The 20,372-nt window shown below is 39.5% G+C and overlaps 1 protein-coding gene across 1 annotated transcript in view; it reads right to left on the bottom strand.

The window, feature by feature from the left end:
• The window catches only part of crybg2 (crystallin beta-gamma domain containing 2), a 65,363-nt gene that overhangs the window by 30,733 nt on the left and 14,258 nt on the right, over window positions 1-20,372 (bottom strand). Inside the window, exons 3-7 of the mRNA XM_057828025.1 lie at window positions 17,293-17,439; window positions 14,958-17,227; window positions 5,462-5,862; window positions 4,973-5,379; window positions 1,435-2,178 (exon numbers count right to left, since the gene is read on the bottom strand). Coding sequence (XP_057684008.1) covers window positions 1,435-2,178; window positions 4,973-5,379; window positions 5,462-5,862; window positions 14,958-17,227; window positions 17,293-17,439 — 3,969 coding nt within the window. The remainder of the gene's footprint in view (window positions 1-1,434; window positions 2,179-4,972; window positions 5,380-5,461; window positions 5,863-14,957; window positions 17,228-17,292; window positions 17,440-20,372) is intronic.

Here is a 20,372-nt window from a genome sequence, read left to right as displayed (position 1 = left end):
AATCGATTTCTAATTGTATTTAATATTACAGAAATAATATGTTACACCCATCCAGAGTCTTTAGGCTTAAGGTAGGGTTATCAAATTTATCCCAATAACAGCGGTAATGAATTTTTTAAAAAATGTATCACGTAAAAATATTTAACGCAATTAATGCATGCACTGCACGACCCACTCACGCATTGTCGCGCTCAATCTGTAATGGCGCCGTTTTACCTATATAGAGAGATAAAAGGCAGAGCAAAATGAGTAGAGTGAATTTTGGCAGCCTTTCGAGCCTTTTTTTAATTGCCTAAAGCCTTACAATCCCTCTCCCTACGATTAGAAATATCATGGGAAGCAACGTAGGGAAGCAAGGTAGCAATTGATCTTTTTCTTAACACCTTATGTTATTTCCCAAAGCAGAGAAGATATATCAATTGGTAGCACTACGCAGTCATGGTTCCACTTCCCATCATGCATTTGGGCATGGCTACGGTATCATTTACTGAAAGCTCAACAAATACACTAGATGACAATATTTAGTCACAATATACAAAGTCACAAGTCTTTTTATCCGTGGATCCCTCTCACAGAAAGAATGTTAATAATGTAAATGCCATCTTGAGGATTTATTGTCATAATAAACAAATACAGTACTTATGTACCGTACGTTGAATGTATATATTCGGCCGAGTTTTATTCATTTTTTTCTTAATGCGTTGCCAAAATGTATATGATCGGGACAAATTATCGGGAATGATTGGAATTGAATCAGGGGCAAAAAAAGCAATCGGATCGGGAAATATCGGGATCGGCAGATACTCAAACTAAAACGATCGGGATTGGATCGGGAGCAAAAAAACATGATCGGTACAACCCTAATAAAAAGTGCTGCGTTTGCTAGTTTGGTAGCACAAGACCGAATTAATCCTTTAAATCTCCAGTCACCATTCTAACTTTGAAACATTTTTTAAAAAATTGCCTCTCATAGTCTACGTCTCCAAACCAGTCCTCAAGAGCCAATGTGGGTCCTGGTTTTTGTTCCAACCGATCGAGCACAGACAGTTTAACCAATGAGGTTTCTGCTAAAACAAGCATCAACTGATTGCAATCAACTGATTACACTTGTAACACACCAGATTGGTAAAAAGGTGTCGTCTTATTTTGTTGGTGTGTAGTCCTGCACTCACTGCGGGCCTATTTGGAATAAGTTTGGAGACCACTGATCTACGAATTTAAAAAAAGAAGTGTTGGCCTCCAATATCGTCTTACAAAATCAGCTTTGGACATCGGCAATCGGCTGAAATTTTTTTTTAGATATCGGTATTAGCATCGGCATTTGAAAATCCCATACCGGGCAACCTATGGTCTTAAGTGTCAACTTTTGAATAGCTGTCCACTATAGTGGTCCCTGAAAGGGACAATCGTGGCAAGATATAGAGTCATACTCACATAGGCGTCAGGGAAAGCTCGATATTTTACATTCCTCTCCGGCTCCGGTTTTTGGATCTGAGGGGTTCTGAGCAGGTTGCTGCCGATCAGCGAACTGTGTTGGCTTCCCACTAAAAAGGAATCCTGGCTGAAGCTCCTCTGCAGAGAAGGGGTACTAAGTGAACTTGGCGTACTCGTGCCAATTCCCTGACCGACTGTCTGGCCAAACTTGGAGTAGGAGGTGGACTCTATGCTGGGGAACAGCCGGTGATTATCCAAAGAACTGGTGGGGCTGAGAACACGCGTAGGTCCGGTACTGGATGAGGTGATGTTTTGCAGCGGGGGGATACTCATTCGAGTGTTGTGGTCGTCGCCCGACAAGCTGGACGAAGAAGACGAGGAATTCAAGAGGAAAGATAAGCGTTCAAAGCGAGATGATGATAATGACACTGATGAGGATGAGTCTGTGGTGGTGCTGCCGCCGACTTCTCCGAGTTCCTTCAGAGGGCCGGGAGAAAAACCCAAATCCGGAAGCGAGCCGGAGCGGAACACGGGGCGATGGAATTTGTTGTTTTCCTGTGTTTGATCTGTGGATGAAGATCTGTAACTTCCGAAGATGACGCTGTTGTCCAGACGGGTTTTTGTGGGGGATTGCACTGTTCCGTTGAGGGATTTGTGATCGTCAGATGTCTCGGAAGATTGCCGCATGAGAATACTGTTGCTGGCCGACGCTCTGACGGGCAGGTCTCTTGTCAAAGGTGCCTCCTTTGGTGAAATTAAAACAAAGAGTTGTGATTAATCTTATGTACCGCAATTTTCCCAAGATGCATTTTGCTAGGCTTTTGCGGATTTTTGTATTTTTTTTTACTTTTCTAGTTTTCTTAGTGACTATTTACCGAACTTCTCAGACTATAAGCCGCTACTTTTTTCCCCTCATATGGAATTCTTCGGCTTATTTGTTGATTTGGGTTAATAGGTAGCGCTTTATTTGACAGTGGCGCTATAAGACTGTCATGACATTGTAATAATCACTATATGACACTATCATGGCTATTAATGAATGCTTATAAAAGATGTCATGAAGTGTCATCCGGCAAATTAAGTCACTAGCTCAATTTATGTAGCTTGGACATCTTATTTTACATCCAGTCAGTCAAAAGTGAGATAATTTGCCGGATGACACTAAATGACATCTGTTATAAGCATTCATTAATGCTCATGACAGTGTCATGTCATAATTATGACGGTCTTATGGTGCCACTGTCAAATAAAGTTTACTAAATACCATAACTAGCAATTAATGAAACAAATTGAACAGTAACTGAAGAAATAATTAGCATAGAACATGAATTTTGATATTTACATCTGTAGTGCCGCAATGCATGCTAGGAGGCATGTTGGACGACAACAGTGTTGGCAGAAGAGGTTGACTGTCTCCCCCATGGGAGCAGTGATGGCCAAATGAAGCTGCTTGAAGCAATGAAGCTTTGCAGCCTATCGGTTCAAAGCTTCATTGGTTCATTTGGTCTTATGATGCCGCTGTCAAATAAAGTCTTGCCGGTTAATATCTTTTGGTGTAAATATCACATAATACTATGAGAACAGTTGCAGCTTATAGTCCAATGTCACTTATCAATGAACAAATGTCGTTTTTGTGTCAAATTTGGTGGGTGGTGGCTTCTAGTCCAAAAATTACGGTACTTCAATAAAATCATTGCATTTTGCTTTGGATTTCTCCTATGAGCAAAAAAACAAAAACAAAACATAATTCTCCGTTTGGCTACTTAAGTGAGCAGAGGTTAAAGGTCAGCTGTCACAGGAAGTAACTGTGTAAACGGAGTACATTTTTTTTACTTCACTAAATCTTGAGTTCTTACGTTATCTTTGACAGCTGAATTTTAGGCTACAGACTGATTTTTTTACTCAAAGTACATTCACTGAAATCCAGTCTTACTAGGGCTGCCGCATTTACATTTTTTTTTAAAGGACAAAATTGTTCAATAGTTAATCAAAATTAGATATCTGCGAACCAATGCTTCTGTATGTCATAGTCACACAGTATAATGCTGAGGCAGGATAATGTGTGAGGTCTCAAAGCTTATAGACAGAAGCCTGCGTAGGGCTGCAACGATTAATCGATTAACTCAAGTAATTCGAATAGAAAAAGCTTCCAATCAAAATTTTGCTGCTTCGAGCATTCGTTTAATGAGAGTGGTGTTGGAATGGTTTGTTTTGAAAGTGTTTGCATTTAGTTTTATTGATTTGGGTGGATACACTTCCCTCTAGTGGCATAGTGAGTATGACATAACTCATTTAAACTGACTCAATCCACCTGCTCCCAGTTAAGACCAACATAAGGCAAGTTTTTGTTTGAGCTAATATGTTTTTTTTAATGCAGTCGTAATTTAGTTTTTAGGTATATTTAGCTGTTGTTTTTGTCGGAATACGTGTTTGGACAATTTGTTAAAAAAAACATTGTCATTTGAGAGCATTTAAGCTAGCGGAATTTTGCTATGCAAGTTAGCCAATTGTTCATTTGTTGAACATAGATTCTCATTCATTTTTTTAATGCCGTTTGAGGCTAAGCTCAGTTATTTTTTTTATTTATTTTTAAATGAAAGTGCAATTTCGCATAGTTTGAAGAAACACTCAGGGAATTGTATTTTGTATTCTAATTTAGTGCTCTTTTGATAGAGCAATCTTAGCAAGCCTTTGTTTTACATTAGTGCTGCAACGATTAATCGATTAACTCGAGTATTCGATTAGAAAAAAATATTCGAATTAAATTTTGTCGCCTCGAGTATTCGTTTAGTTAAAGTGGCGTTGTAATTGTTTATTTTGAGTGTTTGCATTTAGTTTTATTGATTAGGGTGGATACACTGCCCTCTGGTCCGCCTCTTTTCACATGGCTGAATCCAACTGCTCCCTGTTAAGACCAACGTAAACTCAGTTTTTGTTTGAGCTAATGTTTTTTAATGCATTCATAATTTAGTTTATAGGTATATTTAGCTGTTTTTTGTGGGAATATGTGTCTGAACCATTTGTTTAGAGCATTGTAAAAAAAATAGCATTTTATAGCATTTAAGCTAGTGGACTTTTTTCTATGTAAGTTAGCCAATTGTTCTTTTGTTTTACATAGAGCCTCATTTTTAAAAATAAATTTATACTGTTTGAGGCTCAGCCCAGGTATTTTAATTTTTCATGTTCCTTATCCGATTACTCGATTATTCGAACTAACTAGTCCATCGATTAATCGACTACTAAAATATTCGATAGCTGCAGCCCTATTTTACATATCCTAAAATTCAGTCTGCCAAGCATTAAATGCTCCGATCCAATTACTCGACTATTTGAACAAACTAGTTGATTGATTACTCAACTACCAAAATAATTTATAGCTGAAGCAGTATTCATAGTCCAAATTTATAGTTTTTGGTTCCAATTCTCATCCGAAATGCTAAATCCAGAGTACTATAATACAAGCAAAAATAACTGCCGATTATAAGGTAATTGTTTTGTGGCAGCCCTAATTCATTCTAACACAATAAATAATGCTTACCTTTTTCATTAACTCCAGTGGTGATCGCGTGTCTCTGCCGGTGTTTCTCTTTAGTCCTAGATCAGCCGGCAGTGTATAAATTCCGTTGTGCGCCTCTGTAGCACCTGTCTCCATCTTCTTAGCTGGACCAGAAACATCAGCCGTGACCGGGCTTGCGTCTTCCACAATCGGGGGCAAGGCAGACACCAACGTCGGGGGTGGCCCTCGCAACCCCATGCTCCTTGGCCTGAGCGAGGGCCCCATGCTCTTCAGTGTGTCCACCAGGTTGTCCATCTCGGACTGGTTGCTGTCCGCGTCTGGAGAGGCCGGGGGCGAGAAGGAGGTGGGCGCCGGGTCGTCGAGCTCCACGAGCGTGGCTTTGAAGACTCCGCTAAAACCGGACACGTCCGTATCATCTGCTAGGAAGGCTGAAACAGAAGGCGTTTGTCAATTCCCTCCCACCGTTCCGTTCTTTTGCAGGTGCAGCCTGAAAAGCTCCTCCCAACTCACCTTTTGGCTGACTTCCAAGCTCACTTTGGCTCCCGTAGCTGTAGGGCGTGGCCTCGGGGAAAACAGAGGAGGTATAGGAGCTGGACGATGTGTCAGACCGCCTGTACGTTGAACTATCTGACAAGATTGAGGGCTCCTCTTTAGACGAAAACCTCGATACGCTGTCGAATGTGTTTTTCCAGCTGTGCTCCATTCCATTACTGCTGAAATCTACCACATCCCGTTTGCTCGCATTGTCATTTTCATGCACCAGAGATACTTTACGGAATCGGTATCTAGAGTCGTCCGTTTTGTCCGGTAGGGAGATTGTAGTGCTCAGGCTGCTGTAGCCTGAATTCATTTTGCCAGTGTTTGTTTTGGGAGTGTTTGCATTCAAGGATTCAGAAGTTTCTGCGGAGGACCTGAAAGAAAAGGAAAAATGAAAAGTCAACAGTTGAGATAATTTTAGCATCCGGAAAGTGATTTAATAGGCAGGGTGCGGTCATTTTAAAGAGGCAAAAAAGTAACATCTCAAGAACAAATGACCTCAAATGAACCTAAATGCTCTAGTTAACCATTTTTTGGGTTCCAGTAAAAACTAGGGCTTAAATTAATTAATCGTAATTAATCATAATTAATCGCAATTCAAACCATCTATAAAATATGCCATATTTTTCTGTCAATTATTGTTGGAATGGAAAGATAAGACAAGATGGATATATACATTCAACATACAGTACATAAGTACTGTATTTGTTTTTTATAACAATAAATCAACAAGATGGCATTAACTTTATTAACATTCTGTTAAAGCGATCCATGGATAGAAAGACTTGTAGTTCTTATAAGATAAATTTTAGTACAAGTTATAGAAATTTTATATTAAAACCCCTCTTAATGTTTTCGTTTTAATAAAATTTGTAAAATTTTCAATCAAAAAATAAACTAGTAGCCCGCCATTGTTGATGTCAATAATTACACAATGCTCATGGGAGCTCAAGCACATAAAATCAGTTGCACCCAAGCGCTAGCAGAGAGTGACAAAACTCCAAAAAACAAGTTGGCATTGCACTGTGCTGTCATTTTAATCTGTTTGAGGGGGGCATGTGCGTTAATTGCGTCAAATATTTTAACGTGATTAATAAAAAAAAAAAAAAATAATAATTAACACTAATTTTGACAGCCCTAGTAAAAACTAGACATACTGTATTGTAAACAAATATACTGAAACTGGAAGTTCATATACAGTACAGTGGCACCTTGAGATACGAGTTTAAACCACTTCATGACTACATGCTTATAACAAATTCTCAAGAAAATCTAATTAAATGTAATTAGACTCCATTAAAAACATTTGTTTTTGTTATGTGGAGGGATCCCTCGTTTTTTTGCGGTTAATGGCGACCAGAACCCGCTGCGATTATTGAAAAACCGGGAACCCCCCCTACATTTGTTTTAAAAACATGTTACCACCGAATTATTTTTAAACAAGAATAAAGTAGTAGAAAAATGTTTGGCTATATCAACTCATTTCCTCCCCAAAACGTATAAATACGTTCTATTTTTAATTGTTTCAGTGTCCCGAAGACGTATTTATACGTCTTTTACGTTTTTTTATTTTTCAAAAAAAGACACTGTGGGTCGTGATTCAGTTTAGCACCAAAGCACAAAGCTAAAAATCCATTTTAAAGCAATAAAACTGGCCACTGGAGGGCAGTAGCGCATTTGGTAAGACCTGCAACCCGATTCAACGGCAACGAACGGCTAAGCCGCAAGGCCGGGCGCTGGCGGAAGACGACCGAATGGATGCCAGGCGGCGGACGACCTAGCAGAACAACCGTTAGGACGCCCGGGATGCCAGGCGCTGGATGACCGAGCAGAACGACCGGGACCACTAGTGCAGCGGACAATACCTTTGAGTCTGAGCAGAGCCCGCAGATTCAAAAAAAAAAAAAAAAAAAATCATCTTTATGTGACAGACAGCGATGAGGGAAAAGTTTAACTTTCAGTTGCGGCCAGAACAGCGTCGTCATTCAGTTAGTTATGTGTAAATAAATTGTTACTTTGCTATCAAAAGCTCTATTTGTCTTGTTGTTGATCTTATTTTGTAAAAGGAAAACATTATTCAGATGTTTGGGATGTAACTAAAGCAAAAAATAGCTTTGTATAAGTCAAAGTTATATTTGTAAAGTATGCTTTCACAAAAAGCTCAATTTCTCAGTTTTTTCATCAGAAATTGGAAAATTGCTCAAACTAAGCTATTTTCTAATGCTGATTTCTAAAGAATGGAAAAAGATGTGAACTAACTTTTTTCTGCTGAGCAGAAAAGAGTAATCTTTCTTTTGGTGGGTTCCATTTTTATATAGCAATAGAACAGAATTGTCTGTGGGCCTTGCAAAATCAGTCAAAATCCAGTAAAACGGCCGGGAACGAAGGGCCTTGATCTGGTGAAAATGGCTGGGAGTGAATGAGTTAAATGCTTCATTGAGTGAGTCCACTCACTCTAATCCACTGCTCACTTACACACAATGAGTTGCCACAGCAATTGTTTAACAAGGTAAACGATGATCGACGCATGCGGCGCTTTGAAGCTTTGGCTTACAAACATCTGTGGCAAGATCAAACACAAACATCTTTCAACATCTTTAACTTTAAAAAGCAACTCCAGTGCACGGCCTGACGAACAACGAGTGGGGGGGGGGGAGAGCGAGACTACGCGATCGGCTTGGGACAGCTCATTTGTATTATTATTTTTTTTTTAATTGGAAAAAATCCACAATGGACTGAGGGCGCAAAGTTTGAAGCTCAAAATAGCAAGGGATCACTATTTTCTTGACGCGATGTACTGTTTCATTTGACACTACACTTTCAACTTTTAAAGTATGTACGCTATTCCAGTGTTTTTCAATTGGTGAGATCGTCTGGTGTGCCGCGATAAATGATCCAATAGCCTTTTTTTTTTTTGAGTCGTCAGGCGGAGTTGCAGTTGGAAGGAAGAAGTAAGTAGACGGTTGCGGTCGTGTGCAAATGAGCAGTTATTCCTCGTGACGCGTTCAACAACTGCTCGGATTTCTAGCCATCAGCCAACTTGCTGTACGCGACAATGTGGACCCCAGTACGTCTACTGTCCATCATTTGATTAGACTCGTCAAGTGTCGATATACACAAAAGTGTCCATTGTATCCATATGTGACGACTGTCAATCCTCCCTTGTGTTTTATACCAACACATTGTCGAGGACAGCAAGGTGGCTGATGGCTAGAAATCCGAGCAGTTCTTGAACGCGACACGAGCAGCTATCCAACAGCGCCATGGTGCCAAGCAAGCTTAAACTTCATTTCCAACCGAAACAACCAAAAATCTAAAACACAGAGGAATAGGCAACAGGCAACTATTTTTCAGGAAAAACTACAGAGGTAAATGAAAAATCCCTCAAAACCTTGTTGTTGAACTTGTTGCTAAATCCAAAAACTCCCACACTGTGGCAGAGACGAAGCCATTGTCAGCCAGATGTTCGGCCCTGATGTGGTTAAAGACATTGCTGAAGTCCCCCTGTTTGGTAATTCTGAACCTTTCAAGCCGAACTGCTATAAAAACATAAAAACCGAGAGAGACTGAGAGGTGTTGAAGAAAATTCCTGGCACGATATCGGCTTTGGTTCATCTAAACAGGCTCAGGTTTTACACTGAGTACCGTAATTTTCGGACTATTAGGGCCTGACTATAAGCCGCCACCCACCAAATTTGACACAAAAACGGCATTTGTTCATAGATAAGCCATACTCGACTATAAGCCGCAGCTTTAATTACTGTATTACAGGATATTTACACCAAAAGATATTAACCGGTAACACTTCATTTAACAGTGGCATATTAAGACTGTCATAAGACAAAATGAACCACCATGAAGCTTTGAACCAATTTCCTGTAAAAGCTTCAATGCTTCAAGAAGCTTCATTTTGACATCACTGCTCCCTTGGGGGACACATTCAACCTCTGCTGCCACCTGCTGTCAACACTGTTGTCGTCCAACATGGCTCCTAGCATGCATTGCAGCAGTACATTCATATTCTGTGTAAATAACAATCAAAATTCATATTTGTGCTAATTATTTATTCAGTTACTGTTCTAGTTGTTTAATTAATTACTAGTTTTGATATTTGCTAACAGTTTGACAGTGTCATAAGACCATCATAATTATTGACATGACACTGCCATGAGCATTAATGATTGCTAATGACACGTCATTTTGTATCATCTGGCAAATTACCTCACGTTTGAATGGTTGTACAAGATCTGAGCTGGACATTCATGGAGTTAGTGACATAATTTGCCGCTGTCAAATAAAGTGTTACCTATAACAAGAAATTTATGAAACAACTGGAACAGTAACTGAAAAAATAATTGGCACAGAATGAATTTTGATATTTACATTTACATCTGTAGCGCCGCAATGTATGCTAGGAGGCATGTTGCATGGCATGTTACATTTTAACCCAAATCAAGCAACAAATAAGCCGCACAAGACTAAGCCGGATGATTCAAAATGAGCGAAAAAAGTCACGGCTTACCGTCCGAAAATTACAGTAAGTATAAATATTGAGAAATTATGTTGTAATTAAATATACTGTACAGAAAGTAATTTTGGCACATTTTTGGTTTGTGGTGTGCCGCGAGATTTTTTCCAATGTAAAAACATGCCGTGACTCAGTAAAGGTTTACAAACAATATTGTGCCATTCTATTCTGTTATATTTGTTGTTCTTCACAGAGGACAAAGAATATACTGTGTGGAATGTACTGTTTGTGTTCAGATATCCATTGCTTAAAGGGTTACAACACTAGTGCCTGAATGCTAATTATTAGCCTGCTTGCTAGGACGTTTCCCATTCTACGTTAGCATTCATGTACACCTGCGCAGTGAAATCCAATCCATTACATAAACTTCATTAAAAATTTATAAGCATTAAATGCTAGCATGATCTCTACACCACTACAAACTGCTCCTAGGAGGATAAACTTATTGCCCTGTCAATCAAAAGTGGGTATCACGATATGATTTCTAATGCGATTCCTGTAATTCAATCGTTCTGGTGTTCTGAATAAATAATGTAAAGAGAAGCCATCTGGGATATTTGGCACGTTAAGAAGCGAAACTTCCAAAACACAAACACATCAAAACCAGTTTCAAAATTTCACCAAGATGGCTTTTGTCATGTAAGGTGCGGCATGGGAGGGAATTCTCTGAGAAGTTGTCATTCCACTCGTGGCTGAGGTAGGCTGGTACGCAATGTGCCGGGATAAAGTGTAGAAGTAAAGTTTGGACTAAACTACTGATGACTTAAGACAGGAAACTAAACTGTTGGTGAAAGATCGAGGATTTAAAGTGACAGAATTCCAAAATCACCAACCAAGAATGAAGACTTTTACAGTTCCCTAACAATATGTGTCACCGATAATCAGGGGCGCTGCCAGGGATTTTTGGCCCCGTGAAAAGATATCACTTTGGGCCCCACCACCAGTGTCGGGGGACACACACATATTTAGAGTATCAACTACGTAATTTGCTGCATTCTGGTGAATTTTTACACACTAATTTGTACAATTTCTGCATTAATTTAAGCTGAAAATATATTTAAGTAAACATACAGCACGTAGAGCAATAATGAATAGACTGATATCATCTATAAGAAATGTAATGAAGGACATGTTTTACAATCTAAATATTTTTTTTATTAGAAATTTTCTCAAAGCAAATACACTAATAATAAATGACTTAGAACAGATGTTTTGTTTGAACTTAACTATACAACAGTATACATTACAGTACAGTATACAACTGTTTTAGTATGAACAGATTGCTAAGGATTTGCCTGCTGTACTGATTAAATGTTAGATAAAAGTGGAGCAAACCCTAGCTAACAAACAATTACAGTATTTCATTATGGAGTAGGTTTAGCCTAATCTGGAAATTTTGCGATCTCCACTATAGGCTACAGCTCCAAAGCAAGGTCCCTTGTTAAAAAACTAAATTCAACTGATGACAAACTAAATTAAAAAAATTCTTGACAAAGTGGGTTCAAGCCAATTTTAAAAAAAGAACATTTCCAAACCAACTTTCAACGTCTGAAGGATACCAAAAAAATCCGTCATTATTTGGAAGTCGTGTTTTTGAATAGGTGCATGTCACTCATTGAGGCCGAGAAAATCCCGTATTTCTAACGGAGTGAGCTGGGACCTCGCTTCGGAGCTAAGATAACAGGTTAATTTTCAGCACTACACCGACACAAGACACCAACCGTCCTTTGTGAAGTACTTTGTCACATCCTGTTGGCCTTTTCTATCCATCTCCTGTTTTGCTTTCTTTTCTTTCCACTTTTGAAAACCCGATTTTTGTTTTGAAAACATTTCTGCTCCCGGTCTGATCGAAGGAAGGGCGGACCAAACCATTTAATGAAAATTTGGGGGGGGGGCGCGCCTGGCAATAAATATGCTCTCTGGGTATTTACTTTTTGCCAAAAACAAAACAAGAAAATGAAACACTTCGTTTTATTCCTATTAAAATGCTAATGATTAATATTTAAATTTGTAAACTATTACCTAATGTTCTAATTTTCTTTGTGGGCCCCCATCAGGGCACGGGCCCTTAGAATCAGTCTCACTTTTCACCCCTATATGGCGCCCCTGCCGATAATGGCAGCCAGTGAGTTAAAATATGCACTATGACCTGAGGTGGGGAGTAACACGTTACATGTACTAAGTTATATTTACTTGAGTACCTTTTCGAGAAAAAAAAGCACTTCTAAGAGTTTTACAAAGCTATACTTTTTACTTTTACGTGAGTAAATTTGTGAAGAAAAAACGCTACTCTTACGCCGCTACGTTGGGCTAAACAAGAGTCGTTACATTTTTACTCTTTATTCTACATATTTTTTAAAATTTTTTTTAATTGATTGATTGAACGCGACAATGGGTCGTGCAGCGCATGCATTAATTGCATCAAATATTTTAACGTGATTAATTAAAAAAAAAATAAGAAGAATTAATTACCGCCGTAAACGCGATAAATTTGACAGTCCTACTATAAGCCAAAACTAAAGACTCTGGATGAGTGTAAGACATTTTGTCTGTAACGTGAAATACAATTAGAAAACGATTTAATTAAAAAAATATACATATATTAAAAAAAGGCATGTCCGATATTTTTTTGTCCATTCCGATACTTTGAAAATGACATGATCGGACCCGATCGAAATATATCTATGTGCGCTTGTCCTCCATAATAACGTATGACTAGGCCCCGGGCGCAGCACATTTGTTCCCCCACACTAGCCAAAATGACTGGAAAACAGAAGTCTTTGGAGAGATTTTTTACGGCGAAAAACGGCACCTGACGAGCCAGAAGATGAGCCTACAACCTCGAAGACCCACGGACTGCGAAGGAGTGGATTCGTGACCCGTTTGTGAATAAACCGAGTGATTCAAGCATGTCTGTGCAACAGGAGGCTCAGCTTGTAGAGATCGCAAATGACGGCGACCTTAAACGTACATTTGAGACAAAGTCATTCCGGAATATCCTGACAGCGCTACGAGAACACTGAAAACCTTGCTACAATTTCCAACATCGCATCTTTGTGAAGCAGGTTTCTTAATTAATGCTTAACGACACGTTGAAGGCGTTAATGGTGAGAGAGCGGTGTGCAGCTAACATGGCAGGATGGGTCTGAGGAGAACTTTTGTCCATCCACGATCAAACGTAAATTAATATTCCTTTCTTTCAAGAAAGTTTGTAGTGTTTAGTTTGGAATCGTTGCATTCGCCGCAATTTTTATTGTTGCGCGCATGCGCAGAACCGCATAGTTGCAGTTTTTGATGGCTTGTAAAATTTGTCAAAACACCGGTCCGTGGTGCAAAAAAGGTTGGGGACCCCTGCCCTAAAATGAAGAGCAAGTGACCTGTAAATGCCCTGGAAATCGAACAGAATGATGAATGCACTGGTTTCGAATGAACGAACCTTCCCAGTCTAAATGGATTGAGCGTCGAGCACCGTCAATGCAGCCTTAGAGTTAACTGAAACACTATTATGGTGGAAGATTTTGGTAGCAACTTGTTGGGTCATTTTTATTTTTGTTTTTTTAGACATTGACACCTTTTTAAAACGATATCTCGATTCTTGGCAGGAGGATATCGATAACCTTTTGGGATACAAAGTATCACGATATATCACCATTTCGATATTTTGTCACACCCCTACTACTCTTACTTGAGTAAACTTTTTGGCTACTCTACCAACCTCTGACTATGACCAGGTTTGCTGCACAGATTCTCAAATTTCATTAAATTTGCATCTGTTCAACAATTGCATGTCTTTTTTTTTTTTTTTTTTTACAGCTTCTATACTTATTTGCCGTTGGTTCCAAGTCTCTGAACTAATCAGTTGAAAGTATTTGCTGACATCGTGTGGCACTGAAATCCAGTACAACTGCATCTCAACACCCTTACAGTCATATGTACTGTACACAAAAGAACTAAAGAACATATTATAAATACATATCTGACTAACAACTTTCTGAATTTTTTCTAAAAAACCTAAAAATCACATTTGTTATGCTTGAAAATTACAGTCTTTTTAGAAAAACGATACAGAGCATACAAGTTACCAAAGTTGCATGTTTTCCAGTTAGTAATTGCTAAACTAGCATATAAAAAAGCTGTTAAAAGTATCACGCAAAACTTCTTTGCGAGTTCAGTTTTGATAACTTTTGGCATCAAAGTTCATCTATTTTTGTCATACAAGTGAGCCAGTGTGTTGTCTACGACAGGTAGTGAATTGAGTTAAATAATAGCTTATGACAACTGTATTTCAGAAGTATTACAAAATAGCATTGCATAAATAGAGCTCAAAACCTCCTGAATTTGTTCTTTATATTATTCCGGCAAATTTAAGAAACATCAGAAATCTCAATGCAAAGAAATGTCCCTAATCTCAACATTTACTGGGAATAACAGTCAATATACTGTAAATACTATGAATCACAGTCTGTACTATCATGCTAACCGTATGCAATTAAAATGCAAAATCAAAACGAATATTGTGCATCACATGCGCTTACCTTGCACATTTCTAACGCTTATTATAATCTGACCTAATACGGTTGAACACAAGAATCACAAACATGTTGAAACGCCGTAGATTTAAGCAATTAACCCTTTTACGAGAGCATGTGTCGACACATTTACTGGCCTTATCAAGTAACGATACTGTAAGTTGAGAAAGTAGGCCACACATGGCTTCCTGTCTTGCCTCTCTATACTCTTGACGTCGGTGGAGGATTTCCCCTCAGGCTACATTTTAGAAATTTAAAAACATCCAAAATGTGTGCACGTTTTGTTTGAACTGAACAGAAATCTACTATTCACGCAAATTGACAGCTACCATCTTGCATCTGAAGACTGTCAACAATCCTCAGCTTCAGCTAGACTAATACAATCAGTTATTAAGTTATCTTTGCAACTTACCAGTGTTCCTGATGCTCCTGTTTGTACGAAAGTTCCTCTGTAGCTCCTGTTTTGGGCTGGTGTGCGTCTACTTTCAGGTCTGTCAGCGCAAGTGGCACCTGCTCCGGTTGTACTCCTGCGCTCTCAGTAATTGTATCCACCCACTCGCTCTTCCGTAGAAGCCTATTGTGTTCAACTGGAGTGCCGTCTACACTAGAATTCTCTGTCACGGCGGATTCTGTATCACTGCACGCCTGTTCCTGGCTTGTTTCTTCAATATTATCTGGAATAATTAAAATATTTTTTGTCTCTTTAAATTCTAGTGTGCTCAAGTCCTCGTCTTCCGGTTTTACGTTGGTCTGAAGTGAATATTGACTTTGCACGTTTCTGTCGGGAGGATAGAATGCGTCATGACTGAAGGGCTGTTTGTGTTGATGAAGTTCTGCTGTTTCAGTGATGTTTATCCGGGTTTCATCAATCCCCTCCCCCTGCCTGCTACCGGAGGGTGCAGCAAACTCGCATACCGTCGGTGCTTTCACCTGCAGAACCGGTGAGGCCAGTAAATCTTCTTTAATCTGTGGTAGTTCCTTGGTGACAAACTGGATTTCCTCAACTACCCCATAACTAGCTTTAAGAAACTCGGTCCTATCGGTTGAGATGTCTCTAGGGCTTTTTAGTAACTCTTCATGGTCATCTCGGGGATGTGGACGGTCTTGCGTCTGCTCAATCTGCATGCTAGGAAGCTCAAAATGTTCAGATTTTGTGTTGGTCTCAGGTTTCATTGGTGCATTCTTCTCAAAGTTGGTGACCACAAAACTTTCTTCTTCTATCTTATCCATAATGTACGTTTGTTCATCCAAACTATCCATATTGTCCTCCTCAGCGCTGAAATAGACGTCAACAGCGCTGCTGTCGTCCGATCCTACGCTCAGATACACTGGGCTGCATGGTGAAGTATAAGCATCCGGTTTTCCAGGAGATACGACCTCTTTATCCGCTACATCCATATTGTTCTTCAGACTTGCGCTCACTTCATGCGTCTTGGAAACTCCAGAATGACCGCTGTTCTCGTCAAAAGATACCTCTTTCAGGAGGATCGCCCTCCGTTTGGTGTTTGTAACCTGAGTGTCCGTCCTTTGGGACGTTCCGTTGTCAGAAACAGGAGGGGCAGAGATAGAAGTGTGTGTTTCTTCATAAACACTGTGGCTGTTGAACGTGATCCCTGTGTTTTCATGGCCTGAATAAGGACTCTTGTCAAGATCTTCAGAATAAGAAAAGGTAGAGGAGGAGGAAGGAAGAAGATCTTCAGAATAAGAAAAGGTAGAAGAGGAGGGAGGAAGATAGCTGCTAGAGTCCTCAGAGGTAGTTAGAGTTTTGTAAGAGGAAAAGCTCTGGTGATAACTGAAAGTATCCACATTTCTAGTAGGGACGCTTGATGCCGATAGACTAGAGTAGCTAGCATCGGTTTCTTTTTGAAAATATGAGGGTGTTTCAACTATAAGAGGGTCTGATGTGGTCAGATTTCTTGCTTCATCCTTATGACTCGTTGGCAGCGAAGACAGTACTTCGGAGGTGAAACTACGGGGGAACAAAGACTCGTACAAAGCGCCATATAATACATCTTGATTGACATCATCAATCTTCTGATTTGAAGATTTTCTTGACTTCTCTGCATGCTCTGGAAGGGATTCTTCAGTAGGACAATATAGGACTTCAGTGGAAGGAACTGGTTCAGATTGCAAAGTTCTATCCGCATCATTGGGTTCTCCTGTTGAAAATTGACCATTTGTTTCATGATGAGAAACAACGCTAGGTTGTCTGATCGGGATTTCGGCATCAGTGTTGGATTCCTGAAGAAAATTCTGATCCTCGACACATGAATTGCCGCCGACATCATCCGCAAGTTGATCTGAAGCGTCCAGAAATGGATGCTGGCTGGACTGAGAGACTGTCTCGGCAGAAGAGGAAGCAGAAGGCATCAGCGCAGGTGTTTGAACACTCTCATGAAGGTTTTCTTTTTCCTCTAATGGAACTGAATCATGTTGCTGCAAATCAGGCGAGTCACGCTGGTGCAAATGGAGGTCTGATCCATTTGTTAAATGTTGCTGCTGAGGTTCTGTTACGGTGGCGCGAGGTTGCGAGAGAGCAAAGTACGAGTTGAGAAGGTTTGAATGAATCGAGGGAGGAGATGGGATATCGAAGCTATCGCTAGTGTCGAGCGCCGGTTGAGACATGCTGAGCGTTTTTCTGTTGCCGTCATCATCCACCATCTCACTGTAATCGACATGTTTCTAGGAGAAGATCACAGAGTCAATTGCAATATTTTTCGGAGGGATTTTGATGCTGCAAAACTTACCTCAACATCAGAGCTATTGAGACCAAAAGTGCTACTGGACAGCTTCTCATCTTTCTTCTTTTTTCTCTTTTTAAGAAGACCAAAGGAAAAAGTCGCAAATTTGTTGGGTTTGTGAAGATCTGTCTCAGAGTAACTTAATTCTTGGACCTGGAGAAGCAAACAAAGATGACTAAAGTTAAGAATCGTGTTTCCGTACCATTAATAGATATAGAGGTCCAACCCATTTGGATTGTAAGCCCCCCCCCCCCCCCCAAAAAAACGACATTTTAAAACAACATAGCAACCGTAAATTCATGTTTTACATCAACTAGAAAATACAATTTCTGGAGGAATTGCGATAGTAGCTTTGCATTCGCAGGTAAACCCCATGAGGTCACGTCCTGTTGAATTCAGGTCACTTCCTGTTGAATTCAAGACATTTAGGGTCACTTCTTGTTGATATCAGGTCACCTCCTATTGATTTGGAGACATTATATGGTCACTTCCTGTTGATGACGTAGATGGCCGTCAATGGCATCGACGTACGTATGCGTCAATGGATGCCAAGTACATTGGCATCAAGAGTATCTACATATATGGCCGTCAATGACATGGACGTACATAGACGTCAATGGCATGGACGTCCATTGGTGTCACTGGCATGGACGTACATGGCTGTTAATGGAATCCAAGTACATTTGCATCAATAGAATCGAGATACATGGCCGTCAATGGCATCAACATACATGGCCGTCAATTCCATGGAGGTGCATGGCTGCTCATGGCATGGACGAGCATGGCTGTCAATGGCATCGACTTACGCATGCGTCAATGGAATCCAAGTACATTGGCATCAATAGTATCAACATATATGGCCGTCAATGACAAGGACATACATGGCTGTCAATGGAATACAAGTACAATGGTTTCAATAGAATCGAGATACATGGCCGTCAATGGCAAAGACGTGCATGGCTTTCAATGGCAAGGACGTGCATGGTTGCTAATGGCATCGACATGCACGGCTGTCAATGGCATCGACTTATTTGGGCACCAGTTGAATGTCATTAGGCTGTAATGGTATGCTTTTGGTCAAAAATCACAACCACCATGTTTTTCTGCCATTGAAAATGAAAGGGAAATTTTGGCCATGAGAAATGAATGGAACAACGTACATGGCAATGGCATCCCAATAGAAACAAATGGGAAAGTTTTTGGCAAATTTTGGGAGAACTGTAAGCTTTGGGCAAATTCTAGATACAACTTTTATGCCCCTTTCTGAAAATGCTGATGTATGATTTATGTGTATTCGATAAAAAAATGATAGATGTATTTTGAAGAAAACAATTATTTTCCGCGTTTTGGTGTGAACGGTAATTTTTTGGGGGGGTCATTCGAGAATTCCGTTAATTTCGGTATCCGAACGATGTTGATGGGCCAAAAGGTTTGAGCTGTGCAGCGCGCCGAAGAAACGCCATTCAAAAAAACAAACAAAAAAACCCCCACAAATGGTTGCTTTTGCATTACATGCAAAGCTAACATCAATTAAATAGTAGAACTTATTTTAAAAGTCACACTTATGACCGAGCCAGAACAGTAAGGTCATTGTTGGTCAATGTGCTACCGCTTATCATGCACTAAATACCTTTTGTAATCATTTCAAGGGCAGTTCAATAGGCTTGGCAGACTCTGAAAGTAGAACCTTTTTCTAATTGTTTTATTATTATTATATCACCAAGATAGTACTTCAGTGAGCCATTTTTTAAATCTTTGTTTAGGGTGGAGCAGTTGTTATGATTGGAATGAAGACAGGTTCACAACTCATCTTTCCGCGTAAAGTTGATTAATAACTCAAAGCCGTGGTTGAATTGGGCTAGGTATGCTGACGGAAGACTTTTCAAGTTCAAATTAAAACTCCCGATGCGACCTATAACTCATTAGCTGCTATTGACGATGACAGACGTCCAATCACGTGGCCCTTTTCATCCAATTTAAATGAGTTGAACCTTAGTAGACGTCCAATCCATGTGAAGGAATGACAGCTAACCTCCCAGTTCAAATGGACTGGATGTCTAGCGCCATCAATGGCAGCCAGCGAATTAAATTAAGAATTGAATTAAATTGTTCACATAAGACATAAACTGACATGGCTATTTGTTGATGTTTTGCTTAAACACGATGACAAAATGAGCCTGGATTGCAATCTTTACTGGGTGTGTCGACTTAATTCCTCTTATTGTGATGGATGGCTTGTAAAGCAAAATGAGACACAAATACAACAATCAGAGATGAGACAGAAAAGTGCTGATCTGTGATCACAGTTGACATCTTTTTGAATGTCATTTTTTTTTTTTTTTTATCTCAACAAATTTGTGTTTATTGTTAAACTACGTAAATATAAAACAATAACACAATGTGAAGTTGAATAATGAGTTGACTGATTAGCATTTTTAAGGAAATAGGTTCACAATCGTCATGGAATAATACTAACAAATGACTAACACATGATACAGCTCATTTTAGGAATAATCAACAATGAACTTGTAACATTGCCAATTGGCCGAGTTTAACCTCATGGTAGCTCAGTAGAGCACTGGCGCCCTCTACTGGAGATAATAGTAATGTCAGTGTGTTGATTGTGGCTAATTTATTGAACGTCAAAGCCCCAGTATACTGTATTATAGGATTGAGGCATCATACGTGTTGTGACAAAACCACAATTCTTTGTCTATTGTTGATTTACACTGCTGTCCAAAACTATTGGCACCCCTGCAATTCTGTCAGATAATGCTCAATTTCTCCCATTAAAATGATTGCAATTACAAATGCTTTGGTAGTTTTATCTTCATCTATTTTGCTTGCAATGAAAAAAACACAAACGAGAATGGGAGAAAAATTAAATCATTATCATTTTACACATAACTCCAAAAATTTGCCGCACAAAAGTATTGGCACCCTTTAAAAAAATCATGTGATGCTTCTCTAATTTGTGTAATTACAGTAACAGCACCTGTTACTTACCTGTAGCATATAACAGGTGGTGGCAATAACTTAATCACACTTGCAGCCAGTTAAAATTGAATAAAGTTGACTCAACCTCT

The sequence above is a fragment of the Corythoichthys intestinalis genome, chromosome 22, assembly GCF_030265065.1.
Source record: "Corythoichthys intestinalis isolate RoL2023-P3 chromosome 22, ASM3026506v1, whole genome shotgun sequence".
NCBI classification, from domain to species: Eukaryota; Metazoa; Chordata; class Actinopteri; order Syngnathiformes; family Syngnathidae; genus Corythoichthys; species Corythoichthys intestinalis.
This window is presented reverse-complemented; position numbering and strand designations above follow the sequence as displayed.